Here is a 23,820-nt window from a genome sequence, read left to right on the forward strand (position 1 = left end):
TATAAATACCTTTCAGTGATTACAGGAATACAAAATGCTGCCTTTATGTTACTTGCTGCTTCACAAATTAAAAGGTGAGTTAAAATTTTTTCAGATAATTTAATGGGGGTGGAGCATGGGAAATTGAGATAATCAGCTACTGAGGAAAATTCCTTTGGAATTCTGTACGTGATTTTTGTCTCCTTAGTCGTCGACATCACTATCACCGCCACCACTGTGTGCCCACTACCGCCTAGGCCCTTTTGTAACCGCGATAATTTATCACTGTGAGTTTGACACTATTACTAAGTCCATTTTACAAATGAGAGTATTGAGACTTGGTGAGTAACTGACTTGATTATGTTAAAAGAGCTAAAGTGGTAGAGACAGTATTCCAGTTCAAATACATTCTGCTCCAGAATCTAAACACGGAACCAATAAGAATAGTTCTTGAAAACCAGCACGCTTTCCACAGTCTCTTCGTTGTTTGTTTTGCTGATACTTTATTCTGCTTTATTTTCAGACAACATTTCCCAAGTTGTTTTCCTTGTAGCACTAAATACAATATGTTAACAGGTGTTCAGAGAAAAAGCGTACCTTAGTTAAAAAAAAAAAAAAAAAGAAAGAGAAGTCTGCAAAATGCTGGATTAACACTTTTGAAAAAGTTTCTTAATCACAGGACCTTTCAAAGTTTTAAATGTGCTAACATTCACCATGAATCTTTAAGAGGCTGCTTTGATAGGTGATGTTTCCTAGAATTATTTGACTATGAAACTTTTTCCCCCATTAACATCTTGGGGAAAGTAAGCCTGCAGAAAATATTTTGGGACCTGCTGTCTTCAAGTGATGTATAGACTCATTTTTGGTGCTCTAGGCATATATTTCGAGAAGCTATAAAACTGTAGGTTGGATCATATGTGATTAGTAAAGGTCCCTTAGCACTTTATGTGAGGTAAAAATTCATAACAGAATTTCACCCTTTTACTTTTTTGTTTCTTTTTATAAAATGTCTATTTCTTGTGGTCCTTTAACATTTCTTATATTCCACTTTTGAAGAGGCTGCACATGAGTTTAGTAAGAGCGAAATGAGTCCTATAAATGTAAATTAGGTAAAGTACCTGGAATTTTCAAAATGAAAGGCTTTTTAGTACATGATCATTATCAATAAGTGTGGAAAAAAGGGGTAACCATGTACAGGGAGGTATGAATCTAAGACTGTGTATCAAATTTAGATTGGAAATGGGACTTAAGAAAGTAGAAGTATTAAACTGGCAGCGTATTTTACAAGTCGACTACCAGATAATACAGAATGGCATTTATCGTCACAATTCCTAGCATTTGGTCATAGAATATGCATTTTAATGTAGTTTTATGCTCTCCTGGAGTTTTTTTTTTAAGAACTTAAACTAAAAGAAAGATAAAATTTTAGTAATATACACTGTTGCCAAAAAATTATTTAACTTCCTAACATGTCTATTGAGGTCATATGTTATCAGAAAAGTGGAGATAAACAGGGAATAAATAGGAAAATAAACAAAACTCTTGGCACACTTTTTTTCTTTAATATCTCATCACAGGGTCATGGTTTCTGATTTTATTTTATAATTTATTTATTTTAATTTATTGGAGTATAGTTGATTTACAATGTTGTGTTAGTTTCAGGTGTATAGCAAAGTGATTCAGTTATATATATACATATATTCATTCTTTCTTAGACTCTTTTGTCATATAGATTATCACAGAATATTGAGTAGAGCTCCATGTGCTATACAGTAGGTCCTTGTTGGTTATTCATCATATATAAATGTATGTATGTATGTGTGTGTATACATATATGTGTGTGTGTATGTTCATTTTTGAGATTTAGTACATTTGTAGAGTTGTGGGTGGACCTAGAATCTGTCATACAGAGTGAATAAGTCAGAAAGAGAAAGACAAATACTGTATATTAACGCATATATGTGGAATTTAGAAAAATGAACAGATGAACCTATTTGCAGGGAAGGAACAGAAAGGCAGACACAAGGAATGGATTTGTGGCCACAGTGGGGCAAGGGTAGGGTGGGATGAATTGGGAGACTAGGTTTCACATAAATACACTACCATGTGTAAATTAGATAGCTAGTGGGAACCTGCTGTATAGCACAGGGAGTTCAGCTCGATGCTCTGTGATGGCCTAGATGGGTGGGATGGTGGGGGGAGGTCCAAGAGTGAGGGGATATATGTATACATATAGTTGATTCACTTCACTGCACAGCAGAAACTCACACAACATTCTAAAGCAATTATACTCCAATTAGAAAACCTAATATTAAACATCTCATTTCAAAAAGAGATACTTTATGATGGACATGCCAATGCCTGACTGATAGCATACTTTTAAAATTAAGCAACAGTGATGTGCCAGAAAGTTGGAATTTGATTGTTTAAAACTGTTTTGCTGCAGCTCTGGACAACTGTACCTTACGCTAACATCTCTGGCTTTAAGCAAGAAAACAGACAGTAAAGAAATGATTCTTCCTCTTTCCCTTAGCCAAGGAAAAATGTTTTAAAAAAAATGTTCTTGTACTCCACCCCCCAACCAAACATGAGACCTGAACACATCTTGTTTTCAAATAATTTTTGTTGTTGCTATTTTTGTTTGTTTGCCAGCGGTACAATACCTTAACTTCTCCGTAGCAGTATGCAATGTTACTTTTCCATTAGCCTTGCATCCTTGATCTCACTTCAAATTCCAAAGGAAGGTAGAAATGAAGTTTAAAGGACTCCAGGAGGCAAAAGGAAATGAAGTTGCATGACCAATTGTCCTCTGCTATCCTTTTCTTAGTACATTCTCCTTTCAAATTCTTGCCTTCAAAATTGTTTCCTTCAATTTTTCTATGTTGGTGTTTCTGTGTTTCTCCCTACCTCCCTCTCTAGAAGGAAAAAATAAAATAAAATTTAAAGGCTGTTTTTCATTTTGGTATCTGCAACTGCCAGAGCTGAATCCATGTACTCTAAGCAAATATTTTAAAAGGAAAACGGGAGAAAACACTATTGTAAACCATAGGCTGTGGTTTGGTTCAGCGACTTTGACTGCAAAAGCCAGTCAATTTATATTGTTTTTGTTGGGTAGCAGGGAAATTTGATCTACCATAGTGATGCTTCAAGAGTGTGTCCTTGCCTTTTATTTTCTTGCACGGTCCCAAAACTCGCTCCACTATTTCTCATCTGAAACATATGTCCTGCTTGAGGAGATGTATGTCTCCCACTCGCATGCCCTGTGCCTTCACCTTTTTTACTTAGGTGGACAGATGAGCCCTTAAGGCTCTCTCCCCAACCCTGGAGCCAACTAAAGTGCAGCCAGAGCAGCAGCAGAGCAGCCCTGTCTTAGCTGATTAGAGTCTGGCTGCTGACCAGGCTGCATTTCCTGAGAATCCGGGACAATTCACTTTGCAGCCTTCTGTCTCTCTCAAGCAGCTTTGTGCCCCAAGAGCCACTTTTCAAAATCTCTTAACTTCTTTTCCCGGCAATACTGAGAACGGGACTTCGGGGGATTCCTTAACGTGGTTAATTATAAAGTCAGTGCTGGAAACCAAGAGAATCTCAGGCACCAAGGGCTGTTTCCCTTAACCCTGGAGTCTCTGGCGTGTGTGCAGAAGGTACAGGCACTGTAGGAACTTCAGAGGTGGTGGCAGGTGCCAGGGTGTGGCTGCAGTTGTCTCCCTTTTCTCTTCCAGCAGAAGGAGCCACCTCTGGGGATGGGGGGTGGAGAAAGAGGGGGAGGCTGGTGGAGGGAGTAGGAAGTAGGGAGGTGGGGGGAGAAGTCGCGGGGCGGGCGGGCGCCTGCGAGGCTCAGGCTCACGCGCACGCCGCCTCTGTTTGTACACAGTGCGCTCCCGGCCGCCGGCTCGCTCCCTCGCTCCCCGCCTGCGCACGCTTCATTGTTCTCCAAGTCAGAAGCCCCGCAGCCGGCCGCGGCGGCGCGAGTCCAGCACACACTCTGCGGGTCCGCCAGCGAGGGTGACCCCGGGGCCGCCGCCGCGCCCCGCCCCGCCCGCCTGGCCTCGCCTCGCCTCGCCTCGGCTGGGACCCACCCGCAGCAGCGGAGGCTGAGCCTGTCGGCGACTGCCCGGAGCTCGCCCACCTCCCCGCACCGCCGGAGCGCAGGCAAAAGGGAAAGAAAGATTTCTCTCTTTGGTCACCACTCTTTCTCGCTCTCTCCAAGAATTTGTTTAAGGAAACGCTGCAGGAAAAAGACATCTTCCTGAATCCTCTGTCGGGGCGGGGTCTGCCGCTGCCCTGCGGTGCCACCTCAGCGACACTACCCTCCGCTAGGACCCCTGACCGGAGGGGTCACGTCCGAGAGACGGCATCATGAAGCGCTCGGTGGCTGCTTGGCTCCTGGCTGGGCTCAGCCTCTGTGTCCCTCAGTTCTGCAAAGGTGAGGCGACGGGCCGGGCGCCGGTTGCGGGACAGGCGGACAGTCGCCTGGGAAACACCGCACAGGGGGCTGGAGGCGGGCCCTGGGGCGCGCCAGGGGTGGCACGTAGGAGGCTGCGTGCCCTGCCCTGGGGGCCCAGGAAAAGTGCTCGCAAAGTCAGAGCGGAGTGTGCGGGGCTGAGCGGGGACGGCGGTGCGGGGTACCCAGATGAGATCGAGGAAAGACGGGGAGGCAGGAGGGAAACCAGATCTTCCACGGCTCACTCGCCACCGGGTCGCCACGCGAACCCTCCCTGGGCAGTGTGGGTGATGCCGGCTACCGGCGCCAGGCGGGGGGCTGTCGCTGGGGGGAGAGGGGAGCGAGGGAAGCGAGCATGCCCCGGGAGTGGAGTAGTTGTAAGTGCAAGAGGCTGGAGAGCGGTAGGGCTGTCCGCCTCCAGGGTGCGGTGCTCTGCTGCCATGCCGAGCAGTTTGCAGATCCGAACCCGGTGCTGGGACTTGGGGCATTGGGTGCGGTGCAGACGGGTCTGACAAGTCATTTCGGCTTTCTCCCGCCTCCCCATCCTGGACACGCAGCATCAATAACAGAAAACCCTCTGGAACCCGCCTCTCCTCTAACCTCAAGGGCCTCAAGCTTTGCTCAGCATTCCCTCCGAGGGGAATATGAGCATAACTCTTGGTAATAAGGAATGGAGCGTTGCAAGGCAACCCTGGCGCCCCCGCCCAAGAGCGGAAAAGTTGTAAGAGCTGGTCTGGTGGTGGTTTTCATGACTTGCATGAAATAAACCAGTCTGTTACTATCCATATATATCATATATCGGACTTGGAGGAGTCTCCTGCTGAGTTGCATAGCCCTTCCAGGTCCCTGGGAAGGATGGGTTGTCAATACAAGCCTTGGTCCTGGCTCTATCTCCGCTAGCGTTGGGGTTGAAGTTGGCGACTGGAAAGGGCAGGGGGAGCGGCAGGGACTCTGGGTAGGTCGCTCGAGGCGGACCTGAGTCCCTTCTGCACCCACATATGCCGGCGTCTCCTCCAAGGGTTCCGTGGGTAACGAAACCCTCCGCAGGCTGCTTCAAGTGGAGAGCCGAGTGCACTACAGGGTTTAAAATGCTGTGCCTCTCAAAAAAGGTAGCCAGATTAAAAAAATGCGTTGACTCAAATCCATTAGAGATTAGACACTGCATGAATATTCTACAGCCAATATTCACCTGGGCACCCATCCATCTATTTGTTGCAAAGAAAAATTGCGAACTCTTGGGCTACTATTTGCCCAAGAAGCCGGGTGTTCTGGCCAGATGCCCTCGGTGCCCTGCCAGTAGCTATCCAGGCCGCGCCTTTTCTCGGCCTCCCTCGCTCCCCCAGAATGTGGCTGTTTTCCCCAGCGTGTAGGCGTGTGTGTAGGTGTGTGCCTCGCCTGCGTTTACAGTGTGCCCTTCCAGTTATCAGGCAGAGGCAGCCAGCCACTCCACTGAAGGTTAAGGAATGGTAATGGCTCTCTAGTTGCACCGCGGAGTCCCCCAGCTATACGAAAAAGGGAGTGCTCCCGCTACCCTTATTTCTCCTTTCTTTCATTTCCCGTCTGGATTCCTTCTGCACTTTGATCCCTTCGCAGGAAAGGAAAGGGAGAACTGCAGGCACTCCCCTCTCCTCCTCCTTTCCCCGCCTCCGTTCCCACCCCAAACCGAAAACACACACTCACCCACTCACAGGCACCTACTCCTTGCCACCATCGCCTCCACCATCAGTCCTGGCACCCAGGCGGAGAGCAGCGCGCGGTGGAGGAGGAGAAAGTGCGAGTAGCGCGTGTGGCCTCACTAGCCTCCCTAGGTCTGGTTTCAGGAGCCCTCGGGCGCAGTGAGTCCCAGCTCGCTGCAGCCCCGAGCTCTGCTGCCTAAAGATACCCACGCCTAGGGCACAGCTTACTCTGCCAGGCAGTCCAACCTTGGTGTGTTGCCTGGGCTCTCTTTCCATCTCCTAGACAATGCTCGCGCACTGTGTACTCCACATTCTTCAGTAGATTTCTCTTTTTTTCCAAACAGCCTGTGGGGAGAGGGATAGAAAAGAAACGAACCATTTTCCATGAGCTCTTTTTGTTAAACTTGCACCTTTCTAATTTATTCTTCCTCAGCCCTGCAGAAAGGCAGAGTGCAGCTTGCGTGACAGCTCCAAACAATTAAACTTCGAATAAACTTATTGAAGCCAGTGTTAAAGATGAGAATTTACCTTGCACCGCCTCCACCCCTCCTCCCCAGACATCAGTTGTCTAATGTATACGATTTATAAATTGGTGTTTCCCTGTGTGGGTTGCAATTTACATGCATTAATGACTGGGATTTGATAAGGACATGTAATTCCTTTCATTAGTCTTTTTTATTTTAAAATTAAACCAATGGATCAGTCAGATTGAATATTTTATTAACTCTTAAATTATTCATCATTATGGGTTGCTCTAAAAAATCCAATAACATGCATACAGTTGCAGCAAGCACGTGACATCTTATGCAATCTGTCCCGGTGCTTGCAGTTTGTGTCTGAAGTCTTTAAGCAAATGGCACTGTCTAAAAATGTCTAGACATGTCCTAAATACTATGAATCATTGGCGTTTGCATTTCCTTCTTTAATCAGTGGCGATTCTTAGTTAATTCTACATGGGGATCAGTTAGTACCTGAACAATCTCACTCGAGGTAAAAACATCCATGCTTCTATAATTAGTATAACAGTATTTATGCTGAAATAACAGGTTTCTGTACTTAAAAAAAAAAGTTATTACACATTAGCGTCTTCATTACCTGATTTACATGATCATTAATTTTATACTTTAAAAATAAATGCTAACTTCAGATTCCAGGTGAAACATTTAAAAAGTAATTTTGAAATACTGAATTAAAAATGATGAATAAGTGAAGATAAAGTATCCTGCTGTGACAGTTTGACACTAATGCAAAGCACTGACCTCTGTTATGACAGGAAACACATTTTTTTCCTTCTGGTCCTAAAGAAGTTTTTTCTGATTATTTTTGAAATATTTTCTTGCAATTAAAATGCATTTTGTTTTAAATTTATATTATTTGGGGAAAACATTTATAATAATATAAATTAAGCATTACAAAAATTGAAATGGTCTAGTCTCTCCTCTCTGGTCTTGAATTTACAAAGATCTTCAAAACCAGGCAAATGTATTTTACTTCTGAACTCTTCTCTAAATTAAGACTCTCATGTATTTTTCTCAAATATATTAAGATCAGGGTTTATATAAAATGTGTATTCAGGATGTAGGGTATCTTTAATAGTTATTTTAATAAAGTTTGCCTTTCTTGCTAGATATATATGATTTTTCCTTCTCACAAAATGATAGCAATATAAAGGGATAAAATATACATGACTAAACTAAAAACTTGATTACTCAAAACCATTGCAAAGTTTTTAGATGCTAAATTAGTAGTTGACACTTAATTTCACTGATATTAGTTAAGGTAAAAATTTTAATTAGGTAATTTATTTTTAAAACTTTTCATCTTTTGAAGGGTTTCGAATAATGGGATGGACTGTATATGTTATCATTTGTGTACGGTTTTGGAAACCTGCCTAATTTGAGAGTTTCCTAAAGCCTAAGAAAGTAATTCTGACATTTGTTGTTTACTGAACATAGTTGCAAGCGCCAATAGCTTTGAGTATCATTTATGATGTAGTAGGTTCATTACATTCCTTGCCAAATAAAGAAACCCATGAAAAACAGTGCGGTTTGCAGAACTCAGTTCAAATCAGAGTAAATCAGAATGCTTAGGTACGGAGAAACACACAGCAAATTTTGCTAATACGTAATTGATGGTATGGCTTCTCTCATAGCTAATCAGTTTACTCTTATGAGTTTATATGAGTTTATTTTCTAAGTAGTTTGCAAACTGACGTTATTATGATAAAAAAAACAACAGTAGAAAACCAAAGCCAAGCCATTCCTATTATTCAATTCTTATCTGTGTTCCTAAGGAAGATGTCTAGCATGATTTTGTTTTTGTTTTTTAAATCACAGCCCATGTAATGATTACAATATCTTTTAGTTAATCAACTGAATGTATTTATCTATGAAAACTTAAGTGGTTGAATATGTGAAATGGATTATTGAAAATTTTCTGATGGTTGAGTGATGATGCTAAAAATTAAGTACTATAAATACTTAAACTGAATGAATTACCACTTAATTTTTACTGAAAATACCTCTAAACAGTCTTTGCTTTGGAGGAATTGTTGAAGGGAAAAATAGACTAGGATTAGCTATGCCCTTGCCAGCAGGTGTCAGGATAATCAATGGAGATCTTTTAAAGGAAAGATGGGGGGGGAGGTGGCGGAAGTAAAGTAGTTAATGCTAATCTGCAAATCTACATAAAGTGACTTTCAAGATCTGTGAAACTGATATTATTAGTTAAGTTTTCAGTGCTCCCCTGAGGAAGAGGGTGAATTGTAAGGACCTACTGCTCATACCACAGGATTTTAACTTGGAAGCAGAGTTGCTCTAACTGCCACACACAAATAACCATAAGTCTAGGTTGAACCATTATGTTTTAGGGGTTTCCTAAGTAACTTCCAGGGAAATGCACGTAGAGCTATGAGGAGCTTGTAGGAAAACAATTATTACTGAGATGTTTGGCATACTTTTAAGCTTAATCTCCATATCAACTGTAAATTTTATACATAGAAGTACTTGTTATATTGATTTACATAAATGTATATTCAACTATTTATATGTACAGATCTCTAGCACTGGAAGAGCTTACAGCTTATCCTTTACTATCACAACTGTAAAATGTGTGTTTCTAAGTTGTGGAACTTGCAAGTTTCTAAGTTAAGTGGCCAAAAGAGACTAAATGACATGACAAAATTTTGTCCTTACCCATCTCAGCCAGTTAGTAATCCGTTTATAGGTGCCTATTTGTTTCAATAGCTGTCAGTGACTTGACATTATTTATTTGTTTCTAACTGATCCTTAACTGATAACTATTCCTCAAAGGTTAGTTCTAGCATCTGCTGATATAGCCCTTAAAAGTGTTACAGATTCACCATTACACCATTTCTACAAGTTCTCTCTGTTTTTTATAAAGTCGCTGATATCATGCCAAGCAGTCTGTCTCCAGTGGAATCCTCTCCGTGTCAGAGTCCTCCTTAAATGACCCCCCTCCCAAAATTTCCTTGCTGGATAGTAGCCAGGGCACAGCATCCAATATAAAAATTCTGTCATCGTTATTAAAAGGTTGCAAATCTCCAAAACAGTGTGGCATTCGCAATTTGCTTTTTTGTGAGGAGAAAACAAAAAGAAAATGATAATGTAAAGCCTCTACGACTAAATCTTGAGGTTTAAAACATAAACAGAAATAAATTAGGATCTGAATTATGAAGCAACTCTGGATTTTACACCTTGATTTGATCACAGTGTCCTGCCTAAAACTATCAACTGGGCAATAATTTATATCCACCCCACTTGTAGAGAAGTCTCTTGCTTTGCCTAAGCACAGAGCTGAGGACCAAGGAGAAAACATCAAAAACTCCTGACCACCTAAAATAGATAATGCATTTTGGCCTTAAATCATATAGAAAAGTCTATTTCTCTTGGTTTTTAAGTTCTTGGGCTGTCTATAAACTGAATCCAAAAATTAAAGACATAAGAGGTAAAAGATCAGGCTTAATTAGAGCAGTAAACATGGCGCCTATTAGACAAAGAGTAGATTGAAAAAATGTATGTAAAAGTAGAGCTACCTTACAAGGTAAGAAACTAGAGACATTTATTTGGATTGGGAGAGGGGCTAAGTTTAAAGGCCAAAGGCATGAATGACCCTGTGAGAGAATATGCTTGTAACTGATGCCAATATTGATCTTGCATCTTAGACAAAGACTCATTGCAGTATGTTCAACATTTGGCAGGGGGGCGGGGGGGGAGTACAATGGCATTGAAATGTGTACATTATTTTTTTTTATGTGTACATTATTGAAGAGACTTTGTCCAAAATGTTTAAGCTTGAAAAACCTGTTTAAAGGTAAAACAGACATATCTGAAGAATGTGCTTGTTTGAAATTTTATTTTCCCATCATTTCATAGAATACGTTATTATATATTTTTATTGATTTTTCTCCTAAAGTAATGAATAAAGGTACAAATTACAAAACAGGACTCAATTTTGTAGAAAAGAAGTAGATCTCAGAATGCAGATAAGATGTCCTGCAATTATTTGGTTATATTTTAGAAGAAAATGTACTGCTATTTTGTTTTAAAATATGTGTTATTATGGTGATAGTAACTGTGTAGGATTTGTTCAACAGAAGATTTAATAGTGCATGAAGTAGAATGGAGGATTTAAGTTCAAGAATTTAAGCTAAGGCTTTTTAAGTACTAAAGCACTTTTGAATGTGATTGTTACTATGGAGAAAGAAAATTGACTCTGGATCTAAGCCTTTTTCTGTTTTCTAAAACAGGTCTGTATCAAACTGATCAGTCTCTTTAAAAAATAACATAGTATAACAGCCCACAGATGGAAAGGCCAAGGTTTTCATCTCTTTTTGTTAAGTGATTTTGTGCATGATTGAAAGCAGTCTCTGAATGGGTTAGGACACTATGCATTCTTTAAGGTTGGTGCTTGGTATTTGCTGAAGGCATTTATTTTGGGAATGCACAATAATCCTCTTAAGGCTCTTGTACTGAGGTCAGGATGACCATTTACATTTTACTGCCACTGGAGATTATATGAAGACAGCCCAGGTCAAAGGGGCTCATGACTCTTGAGCAGAAAGGTCTAGAATAGTCAGGTGGGGACACTGGAGAATGTTTTTGACATGCGTTGGTGAATCTCTCCCAGTAACAAAGAGCAGTCTCCCAATTATAGGCATCAGTCTAATCTTTGCTCACATCGCTGATACGCTTCTCCCCTCACGTGTTTGTCTTCAAATGCTAATTGAACTCTAATTCTATCCACACTGCTTTTCCTGTTTACTTATTCATCTTTTTTCTTTCTATAGTTTAACTTTTTATTGTCAACACTATTTTGAAATATTGTCTATACGCAAACAAAATGCAAATTATCATTCAAAATGCTTTAATATTTATTTATAAACTCTTGTGTCTTATGTTGTGCTTCCTACAGAGCCAGGGTTTAAAACAGTGCTAGGCAAAACAAACACCACAACTATACAACAGTAGCAGCAAAACCAAAACACTATATATATCCAAATGAATGGAGCTATTCCCCCTTGCCCCGCCACCCCATCAGTGTTCTATAAGAGGTACCCACATATTTTAAACATTGGTATGTTATAAAAGATAAGTCCAAAGTAGTCCCAGGAACTTTAAAAACTTTGTTTCTTATTTCGTTATATTAACTTTATTTTTTCTTTTTACACTATGTGTTGTAGAGTGAACTACTTTGAAAATATCTTTCAATACTCCTGCAAGAGCATTGCTAGCCACATAATATTAACATGCAGGCATGACAAGAAGTGCTATCTGTGTTTGCTTTGCATCTTCAGTTAAAAGAAAAACTGCCTCTGAGTGATAGATTTCTTTGTTAGATACAAGGTTCTGACATTTCCAGCTAACTTAATTTTAATTTAGAAACAATAATTTTCCAGACATCAATTTGTTTTTTCCTTTCTTCTCTTTACTTGGGGACTACCATGTCTATTTAAGCATCTTGCTAAATAAGTTAACAAGGAGCATTCATTCTGATACCTTAAGTATAGTTAGTAAGCGTAATATTTATTTAGTGCATGTTATGTGTTCCCCTGTTCTGAGTACCATCTTTGATTCTCACTATGATTCTATGAGGCAAGTACTATTATTATTTATACATGAATGAGAACACAGAGATACAGAGAGGTTAAATAATCTCCCAAATAAATAATATACTAAGTAGCTTGTTAGAAATAGGTTCCAGTTTAAATCTAGAGCCTGCTCTCTTTAACTACTAAACTGTGCTGTATTTTAATGCGTGACACATCCCGTATGTCATGGAGATATTTTGTTAAATGATTTTCTTATTTGTAAAACACACACATCATATCCAATTGCTATTTAACTGGTAGATATTTTGGAAGGGGTAAATTATATTTATTGTCTTGGGACAGTATTTTTAAAATTTTCAAATTTAATTTGGTAAAGTGTCAATATGTCTTTTCACACTCAGAAATGAAGGTTGGCATATGCTTTCTTTGGTCAGAAAGAGTTAATGTGTCTTTCAGAAAAATGCATCACTAGTATGAACAGTGAAGACAGGAAAAAGAAGAGAAGTACTTGGGAAGTGATTCAGAATCTTGCCATTCAATTTTATTTCAACATGATTTTTATAATTTATTTTGGTTTTCTAGGATTCCATTGCCCCTTTGTTATTCAGTATGATATGTAAGAGCATGCTTTCTCTGTAATTTTCAGATACGTTATGTAGGACAAAGTGATTTTAAAGGTTAACAGATAATAATGTAGGACATCGTGATTTTAAAGGTTAAACTAGTTTTTTAATTCTACTAGTTTAATGAAGGTATTTTATTTGCCTTCATCACATGCTCATTTATTTGATTTCTGTGTAACCCCATTAAGAAATTTTAGCCAAAGGCACCAAATGGTCTCAAACCATATCAGCTAGAAAATTATATTTTCTGGTTTCTTTTAAGAGTTATTTAACCAAGATATGATTTATTTTTTAAAACTAGAATTGGATTAACTTTAAATATTTTACAAAATAATAAAAATTGCATCATATAATGAGATCACCTTGTTAATATCTTCTACTGTACATCTGTACAGTACTTTATAGTTGAAATGGACCTCTACATGCTTTGTTATATTTATTCCCCTAAAATAATAGTAATAATAATATTAATAAAACAATAGTTAAAATTTCTTAAACATTTCCCATGTTTGTTCTAGGGAACATAAGCAGAAAAGGCATTCTAAATCTCATTTAACAGATAAGGAACCTGAGGTTCGAAAAAGTCACATCACTTATAATTCAACATATCCTGTAACCAGTGACAGAGTTTGAACTTGAATGTATGTGTTCTCATTCCAGCTTATCTTTTACTCTTTTCTGCTATACAACCTTGCTTGAGGTAGTTATAGTCGTGCTTTCTTCTCAGTTGTTGGACCCACAAAATGAGAAGGAGGAGTTGGTGTACTACTTGCTTTTTCAGAAACTGTTGTAACTGCCTCTCAGTACAACCTTCACACTTTCCTGCCATCAGCATTTATCACTTTCTTTCCTCTTTGGAGCCAATTACTAACCATCACAACATCCTGAACTTCCCCAAAGGCTTCAGAACCTTGTTTCTTCTCTATTATTTGTCCCCTGAAAAACTTGTGACTCTTTTAACATTCTTATGTTAAACTTCCTGAAAGTTGCCAACGCTAATGATTCCTATCTCCATTTTTAGCTACCTACTGACAATGCTGTTCATTAGACTTTCTCATTGCATGATTTGCTCATTTACCAGTACTTTAAATTTCTAAGACTTTCCATTTCTTACCAGAATTTTCTGCCTTTCTACCTCTCCTTGCCCTTCATTCCCACTGAATCTACTCTTGTCATTGCTCCAATTTTCAGTCCTTCTTATCTCTCTTCTTTCCCAACCAAGTCTTTGTGCGTCTCCATTTCAAGAGGTATTCAACCATTTGTGAGTTTTTCAGCCTACTTTCATTATTTTTGCTTCATTAAGTCTCAAACTAAGGTAATTTCCAAAGATCTTTTCCCCTCATTGGTCACAAGAAAACTGGAGTTCTCTCAAGAGGTAATGGGATCCACTGGAAATCCTGGTGAATTTGAAAGGTTGAGTTGTGGGTCCAAAAGGGAACGAGCAAGAAAGATAAGTGATGGTATGAGGAGTAAGATGATAGGGGCATTTCAGTAATTATATTGTAATTACAGTTATCACTAATTATAGATTTGGGAGTATGGCCTTAGGAGTTATGATTGAAGAGGATAGAAGACAAGATCATTGGAAGAAAAGAGTCAAGCATTTGGGAAAATCATCTATGTGGGTATTGAAATTCCAAAAAAATTATACCAGGAGAAATGTTGGAGAGAATGACAGTGAACCAGGAAGAGAAATCTTTAAGGACTGAGAGAATAGGGTACAGATATCAGGAAATAAGTGTGATAGGAGGGTAGAATCAGGGAATAGAGATCTATGGCATGGAATTAAAACTGGGTGGAGTTTTTTGTTGGTTTTTGAGAAGAAGGAGAGAATGTTCAGGAAGCTGCATTGAGAAACAAGAGGGACTCCTGCCACATCTCTAGAAGCTGTGGGAGAGAAAACAGTAACCAATGAAGAGGGCTGCAGGGTAAACAGTGACTCAGAGGAGAGCTGATTTCCTCTAGAGCAGGAAGACAGATGTAATAGTCTAGTCCCAGGTGTCATGCTCTTTGACAGTCTTCATCCTCCACCTTTTGACACATTGAGCTCATTATAATAATTGATATGTGCACTAAGAGCTATGCTTTCAAGCACATAAAATACGTTTTCCTATGCAACAGCTCTTTTAAACCTCATGAAAGCCTAGGGGATTATTATCCCCACTGACAGATGAGGATATAGACAGAATAATTCTATTCCCAGCAATAAGCACTCAAAAACCAGGTTTTGTAGACCCAAGTCCAGGACTCTTTTCACTTTAACAATTACAGAGAAAAGCCTTAAATCCGAGGAAGGATCCCTTCTAAATTTAAAGCACAGCTGGGTAATGGGGAGATGACTGCAGTTGTGTCCTGACCTACTTTGTCCTATTTAGATAGACTTCTATGTATTTTGAGGTCTGTAGAGTTTAAGTTACTGGGAATGTCTGTGTCTGCTTGGTGGCCTTAATCCTTGCCCATCTTGGATTATTTGTCCAAATGGTTCATACTGGAAAACAACATTATCACTAGGGGAAGTATTTTTGTTCTTGGTTTGTTTTCTTTTTCCCTTTTTAATGTGCTCGTAATTGTGCAACCTTGTACACAAAGAATTCTTTTTCCTCAAATTTACCTTTCAAATATTTGTAAACCGTGTTGTTTCTCCTTTAGTTTCTGACATTCTAAAGTCGTACATATTTTTCCTTTAATCTGTCCTTGTAAGCCATTCCTTTCATCATTTTAGTTGTTTCATTTGGAATCTGTCCAAGTAGCCTACATATTTATGCAATAGGCTTGCCAAAAACTCAACAGAGAATTCCAAGGATGTGCTTCCCTAAAATAACACCACACACATTAGTCTGTACTTTTTAATTTTGCAAATACAATCTTAATTTTTAATCTGTTGTTTTTCTGGTTAATTTTTTCTATCAGACCGCCTTTTTTCAAGTAATGTTTATCCACATCATTTTTATTTCATAATTTTGTTTTGCATTAGCCTTCACTGGAGTTTTACTTTATGTTTTTCATCATTCTGTATTCAGTATAATGATCACTACTACTATATGATGTATTCTCTGCCCACAGAATCTCAGAATAACCTGATTTCTTCACTGCAAATTATGTTATTCTGTCATTTATTGCTATTTTAATATCATGTACATACCAGCTAAAAATGCAATGTACAAATTCCTGTCCTTAGCTTTTTTTGCATATTTATTTCTTTTGGGGTCTTTAAAGTATTCATTATCTGCTTGAAACTATCATCTGTCTATTTCTGTATTTTTCCTATTTCTTTGTTTCTAGCTATCTCCTTCTATATGTTGCTATTTTCTGCTCCCAGATCATTCCTCAGCTTAAACTGCACAAGCTCAGAAAATCTTTCTGATCACCTTCTCCACGTAACTGAGGCTTCAATACACACACAGATACACACAATATACCCCTGTCATTAGTTTCTATTACTCTATTCTTTTTTGAAATTATGTCATTTTCAGAAATCATAGTTATATAATCACTTGTTTATTAGCTTATTTATTTTCTCTTGTTTGTAATGTATTCTTGCAAGCTCCATGGAGGCTGGAAGAACATCTATTTTATTGCAGCCCCCATGGAGCTTGTATATATCCAGCTCCAAACATGATGCCTTGTACACAGTAGGCACTCAAAATTTGTTGGCTGAGTTTATGCATGCATGAATGAGTGAAAAACACGAATGAAAAACAACTCTGCTGGTAGATAAATCTTTCTCTGGTTAAAAAAAATGTGTTCCTTTGATAGACCGATTAACTCATTTAATAAATTCTTATCTACTTGACGCACTGATGCATTGACGTGTGATTTATGGCACAAGTGATACACTTTTAGAAAGCAATAAATACTTAAGTAGTGGCAAACTCTAAGAGCTGACTAAATAAATTACCAGCTTATTTCCATAGCTGTCTAAATTATAAACACTTTAAAATCAAGATTTGGGTTTTACTTTAAATTATCAAATTGCAATAAAATAGTTGTATTGTATATGGAAGACAGACAGTAAGCTTCAGACTGTCATTTTATCATCAAGAGTCACGCAACAAAATCATAGCACTTGATGATGTTTTTCATTGTCTGGTGGAAGAGCTGCAGGTGCCCTTTGATCTGCTAATTGCCCCAGTACCTTAGCTATCACTCCCTTGAGCTCCACCAGCAATAACTTTCCTCCAACCATAACTTCTTTCCCTTCTCCCACCACACAGTCACACCTGCTGAACCCAGATGTACTTGGCAGAGGGGAAAAGACAGCACCTGGGCACTGTGTCTGCCCAGGAGCCAAGAGCCTCCAAAACAGCTCTGTTTAGAGTTGTTGTGTAATGACAATCTTTATGTCACAACAAATTGCTTTTTATTCCCCTTTGGACAACTATACTTCTACCTTTAAGTGCCTCAGTGGTTCTAAAACAATTTGTATGCTCGTGACCCCAGTAATCACTAGGAGTGATTTCCACTCCTAGTCTGAAAGCTCTGAAAATGACATGTCTTTCTAAAAAAGGTATACAACAGCAAAGGATTATGTAGAATAAAAATTGTAAAACCTAATGCTTTGCTCCTTTTTATGTGATAAGAAAGAAACTTTGGCTTTTTTTTTTTTGAGGGGCAGTTACTTCCTTATCTTTGCTTTAGTTTTAATTATTTTTTTAACCTATAAGTATACAGTTATTGAAGAAAAGTTGTAATAGTGACACTTTGGTACCTATATTTAGAGACTTGTTTCAATAAATAGATATCTCAAAGTAATGTTTTTAACCATAAAGTAGATCATACCACCTAGTTTTATAATTTATTCAACAACATTTTATTAAGTAGAAATGGATGCCAAGAACTGTTCTGAATGTTGGAATTACAGATGGTGAACAAAACAGATAGAAATTGTTGCTCACATAGAATTTACATTCAAATGAAGTGGAACAGATAATAAACTAGAGAAATTGTCTTGTAGGTTAAAAGGAGAGGGTAGGGATTTCAGGAGTGGATTTCATTTTTATGCAGGGTGCTTATGTCAAGCTAACTGTCCAAAAACATTAAGGAAGTGACATATGTTGTAAGTATGTTGTCTCAAGTTTCATTTGTCTTTATATTATATTTATTATGTTTAATATGCGACAGTTAAAACAAATTTATTTTGTAAAATATATCCATATTTTCCTTTACAAATTCTGCTTTTGGCATCATATTTAAGTTCACAAGAATTGCTTTTTGTGTTTCCTAGCAAATGGTTAGGTGTGTGTTCCAACACAACTTAAAACAACTGTTAGAAAATAAAGCATGTACCATATACTAAATTAGAATATTTTCTAATTTATTCACATTATATATAGCATTATAATGTTTGTGAAGTTACATATTTATGCAAAATGAAACATTACAGTAATCTATACACAATGTGATAGCCACAAAATGAGAAAATAAGCATAAGGTAAAGCTCTCAGGAGTCAAGAGTTTTCAGTTTCAGTAGATGACTAACCTTGGTTTCCAAAAAAAAATAAATTAATTAAATGGGGATAGTAATAATATGGCCAGACTCCTAGGATAATTGTGAGGATTTAATACAGGTTAAATGCTTAGAACAACATTTGTGTCCTGTGATGGTTATGATGATAATGATGGTGTTGACAGTGTAGTATTTCCAGTGCCATAGCACAGTGCTTGGCACACATTATCATAGAAAATTAATTGGTAAATGAATTGAGTACCAATCAATTATGTTTCTCATTTAATTATTATTTTACTTTTCGGTGCAGTATTTCTCAAAAAGACTTCAGTCTTTTAACTGAGATATAACCTGTAGGTGTATTAATATAATGTGTTGTTAAGAAAATGGAATCAGACTGGGAATTGGATTCTGGATCAAGCAGTCATTAGCTCTGAAGCCTTCTACAGATTGTCTACTGTGTAGACTATGGATAAAGCAGTAGGAATCTAATAGGGTTATTGTAATGATTAAAAGATATAATTCACATAATGTGCTTATAGATCCTGGCACAATATAAACCCTAAATAAACATTGTGTATTATTATTTTCTTAATTGTGGTTGTGGCTGTTACTGTAAAGGGGGCAGTTACCTTGGGCCACGTTCCTGAGGAGAATGGTGTAAGGAGAGGATGGGAACCTGGATGGATCTGACAAAGTGGCTGATCAACAAGTCTAGCCATTCTTGAATTTATGCTAAATGAATCTTGGTGATGTTTCTGGCTTTAAGTTATTTGTGTCCCAGGGGGTATTTAACTGTCTTATCCATTAGGGCTGTTGTAATAAAAGTAACATAGACTTGGTAGATTATAAAAGACAGAAATTTGTTCTACAGTGCTAGAGGCTAGAAAGTCCAAGATCAATGTGCTGACAGATTGTGTCTGGTGAGAGCATGCATCCTGTGTCATAGGTGGCCATTTTTCACTGTGACCTTATGTGGTCAACATGGCAAGGGAGCTCTCTGAGGCTTTTTTTGTAAGGGCACTAATACTACTCATGAGGCTTCCATCTAATTTCCCCCCAAAGACCCTACTTCCAAATACCATCGTATTGGAGATGAGGTTTCAACATGTGGATTCTTAGGGGACATAATCTGTAGTACTGTAGTAACTCACCAGGAGGTCTTTGCTTCCTTTATATTTTTTCCACTTAGGCACACTTACTCTCTACTCTGAATATTGACTGTGAGTTGTGTCCTGATGTATAAGCTATAGTAGAAACTCCTAAAATACTTTAGGTTATTTTTATTTCACATTTTTGCTTTAGAGACCTCAATTGTAAATATGGTATATAAGGAAGTTGACAGCATGAAGACTTTTTAATCTACTTATTCATGACTGGTGGTCTCTGTGGTCAGTACTTAGTATTCAGAAAACTATTCTTTCTTACGTATCTAAATGGGTAAACATTAAGTTTCTGTTGGGCTAAAGATTTTAAAATAAAATAATTGTTTGAATTTTAAAGAATTGAATTTTACTGCTGTCCCCCTCTTTGGGGGGAAAAACCCCAGAAAAACCAACACCAATGAAAAAAACTTTCCATTCAGGGAAGGCTTCTAAATTAAATATAAGAGATAGATATACAAACCTGTTTTAAGAATTAATGTAAAATTATATGGTTTCCTACAGAATGACTCAGTTTGTTCATATGAATTAAGAAATAGACGTTAATGATTTCAGGGTATAAGACTACTAGGTTAATTTGTACTTATTTTCAAAGTAACATAACTAAAATCAGCTGTTGGCCAAAGCAAGCAGGATTCCACATGAGATTTACATGGTTAAAATCGTTGAGATTTATCAAGAAAACAGACTATTTCCAAATCAAGTCACAGTTGCAAGTATTATTTTGAGTATTATATGAGTGTCTCCATGAAGGAGCAGTGGAAATATGCAGATTCAGGATTATTTACCTGTTTTGAGGTCAGCTAATTAGCAATCTTAATTGCATTTATGAAGTCCTTTTTGCCGTGTAACATATTTAATGGATATAGCATCAAGGAGTGAAGATCATGGGACTGGAATCCTACTATTGTTTTTATACACAATCCCATGTAGTTACAGGTTTGTATAACTTCATCTGCTATAGCAGTGTGGACTAGTTTAGGTATCAAAAGACTTACTTGTGGCTCTTGCATTGTGATTTTGAGCAAATTCCAATCTCTGAGCCTTGGTTTCTTTATTTGGCAAAAATAGAGATAATAGCCTCTACACTATTTGTCTTTTTGGCTTATTATAATGATCAAAATGAAAATGAAGCAATATGCTTCAATGGGAATGATTTTGGAACCCGAAAACTGTCCTATAAAGTGTTTAGTTTGGTGGTAGCTTTAAATTCTTACGTTGTTTTCTATTCCTTTTGTAGAGTAAGCTAGTATTGGAAGTCTTGATGGTTCCCGATATTTGGTATGACATGCCCTTCATTTGTAAAAACAAATGTATGTTTAACTGAACATATCCAGATGCCATGAAAACTTTTGAATATAATTGTTTGGAAAGGGAACGTAAACACACTAAAAATGATGACAAATCTGATATGTAGGTAGTCACTGCATTGTGAGAGCTTAACTGGTGATGATCAGACAACTCTTACAAGTTAAAATGGGCATTTTTATATCTGGTATCCCCAAGTGTCCCTAATTTCACTTGCCTTCTTCAGCCCTAGAGTGGCTAGTTTAGAAAATTCTGTTTTGTTCATGCAAATGCAGAGAATTAAAAAGTTAAATCTTTCTCAACCTCCTGACAAAATTGCCACCTCCAAAGGAATCAGGGTCATCTTCTCTCCTGCTATGTTCCCGCTACCCAAACATTCAAATTCTTCTTGTCCCAATGCTAGTCCACAAAAATAGCTTAATACAGATTTCCTTAAAATTAGTAGCAATGACACTATTTAAAATATTTAGCTAGTGCTATAGAATTGTTTCTAGAGAAACATGCTTTATTTTGTTTCTAAAAAGCTCAATTTCAAAATTATTTATGGATCATTATACCATAACGTATTTTTGAGTTAGCAATTTCTTGATGATACCTTTCAATACAATAATTAGCTTAGATTCCAATACCATGTTGTAATCATATTATTGAGATTTCCCTCCAATAACTGTAAGTATATATTATATATGTAAAATTTTAATTCTTTATTATAAAGTGTTAAATTAGAAGAATAAATACCTTAATAAATGACCTCTTTAGTTAGTAATAGGGTTCACCTGGTGATTGCTTTAAAAATAAAATGTTTTCAGAAGTCAACTTTACAAATAGGAAAACAAAAATGTGAGCAAAATTGTTGCTAAAAATAATTTCTGTATATTCTTTGGAAAGTGGTGTAGATCAGTTTGAAGTAACATTTCTTGATTATTTTAAAGAGATTATTTAGTTTTGTGTTCCCTATAATTCAAGAGTACCTTGAGATATTTAAAATGTTATTACTGATAGCAGTTGCATAGTAAACCAGTCTAGAGTTGGAGGTTTCAGGTTGCTGATTTAACTTTAATTGGGAATATGTTATAAATTAAGTCATTTGACTTTGGGATAATAAGAGGCATGAAGAACGCTTCCAGGATCAATTGTTTGTGAAAGCAATTATTAGGAACAAAGCCTAGAATCTGAGCCCAGGCAATTGGAGCATGCAAAGTTTAACGCTGACTTCCTGGGCTCATTTATGTTGGCATATCAGTCTGAAAGTATGCATTTTAATATGTAACTGCATTATAGAAAACCTAATATTTAGGTCACATGGTATTACGAGAAAGAGGAATGTACACCATCACTCTATAACATTTAATAGGACAAAATAATAGCTTGGATCAACCTTTTTTTTTTTTTAATTCAAGAAATCGTAGGAAAACACTGACTATGAGGAAGATACAGTTTAACAATTTAGAGCTTATTCAGATGGTTTGCTGGTTCCCTGACTCCTAAAAAAGGAAATTAAAGTAAAATGAATAGATGAATAATTTGGTTGCACTCCAGGAACTTAAACACAGTTGTTTCTTTTGTTGCAGTAATAATCAAGGTGTGTAGTAAAGCAAAAAGATATTATTGATATGTGCTTTTAAAGCCGATAATCCAGAAATTAAATGGAAACCACTGCAGGAAGCCTTCTAATACATGTTTATAGTGCAAACTTGGTGCTTTTGGTGTTACTGCTCATTTGGAAAGTTGGCTTATATATATCCTACATTTTGTATGTATCTGCATAAGCTTGTTATTGTAGGATGTGACTCAAACTGCTGCTATGAAACAACATACAGAAAACTCTTGTGTAACCAGAGTATTTGTGACTTCCAGTTTAGGTTATTAGACTTAGGTTAGAATGGTCAATGTTGCTTTTTGGATTTATGAAAATTGCTGATGTATTTGCAGTAACAAAATGGTACTATAAATTTTAGAGGCATCTTGATATGCAAAACACCATAACAATCTTAAGTGTCTAGTTCAGTGAGTTTTCAAAATTGTTTGTGCCCATTTAATCACTAAAACACGGTATAGAATATGTCCATAATCCGAGAAAATTCTCCCATGCTATGTCCAGCCAAATTCCATCCTTATCCCTCCTCTCTCCAAAATTTTTTTTTTTTTACACGTTTCTGTCACAATAGATTAACTTTGTTTTTAGACTTCATACCATTGTTAGTGGGGGCAAGGGGGGAGGGGTGGAGAGAGAGAACTTTAGTCCAGCATCATTCACTCAACATGATGACTTTGGTATTTATCCTTATTATTGCATATATCATGAGTGCATTTCTTTTTATTCTTAGATAGTATTTTATGTAAATATAGCACAATTTGTTTATTTGTTCTCTAGTTGATGGACAATTGGGTTATTTCCTGTTTTTAGCTATTATGCATAAGGGTAATCTGAAAAATCTTATAGAAGGTTTTTTTTCATAGACATATGATTTCATTTCTCTTGGATAAATACCTAGGAATGGAATTGCTGAGTCATAGAGAGATATATGTTCACTTGATGAAAACCTGCTCAACAGATCTCCAAAGTGATTGTTTTTTTTTGCTCTCCCAACAGCTATGTATGAGGGGTCCAGTTGTTCCCATATCCGCCATCAAAATTTGTTCTACAGTTGATGAACAATGAGGGGGTTAGGGCCACCAGCCCTCCACAGTTTAAACCCCTGTTGTTCAAGGGTCAACTGTGTTAGTCTTCTGATTGTAGCTATTCTAGTTGCTATGAAATGGTGTCTCACTCTATTTTCAATTTGTGTTTCTTAGTGACTAAGGATTTGAGGACAGATGAGTTTCTTGACATTTCATGTATCTTTTGTGAAGTATCTAATCTTTTGCAAATATTACTTTTTGTTAATGTTGTTTGGGTATTTTAAAGTTGATTTGTAGGGGTTCTGTATATATCCTAGATGAGTACTTTGCCAGATATATATTGCAAGTATTTTTTCCTAGTCTGTGGCTTGATACTCATTTCTTAATGGTGTCTTTTGATGTAGAACTTACTGATTTTGATGAAGTGCATTTTACCGATATTTTTCTTTTAGAGTAATTGTTTCTAATGTCCTAAAAGGTCTTTGCCTGGCC

The 23,820-nt window shown here is 37.5% G+C and overlaps 1 protein-coding gene across 3 annotated transcripts in view; it reads left to right on the forward strand.

Moving 5' to 3' along the window:
* The first annotated feature begins 3,903 nt into the window (after positions 1-3,903).
* Positions 3,904-23,820, forward strand: part of EDIL3 (EGF like repeats and discoidin domains 3) — a 411,932-nt gene continuing 392,015 nt past the window's right edge. For all 3 annotated transcript variants that reach the window (XM_057739846.1, XM_057739855.1, XM_057739863.1), the window contains exon 1: positions 3,904-4,402. In XM_057739846.1, the coding sequence (XP_057595829.1) occupies positions 4,336-4,402 (67 nt within the window). In that variant the 5' untranslated portion in view covers positions 3,904-4,335. The remainder of the gene's footprint in view (positions 4,403-23,820) is intronic.

Source organism: Hippopotamus amphibius, chromosome 1 (genome assembly GCF_030028045.1).
Source record: "Hippopotamus amphibius kiboko isolate mHipAmp2 chromosome 1, mHipAmp2.hap2, whole genome shotgun sequence".
NCBI lineage: Eukaryota > Metazoa > Chordata > Mammalia > Artiodactyla > Hippopotamidae > Hippopotamus > Hippopotamus amphibius.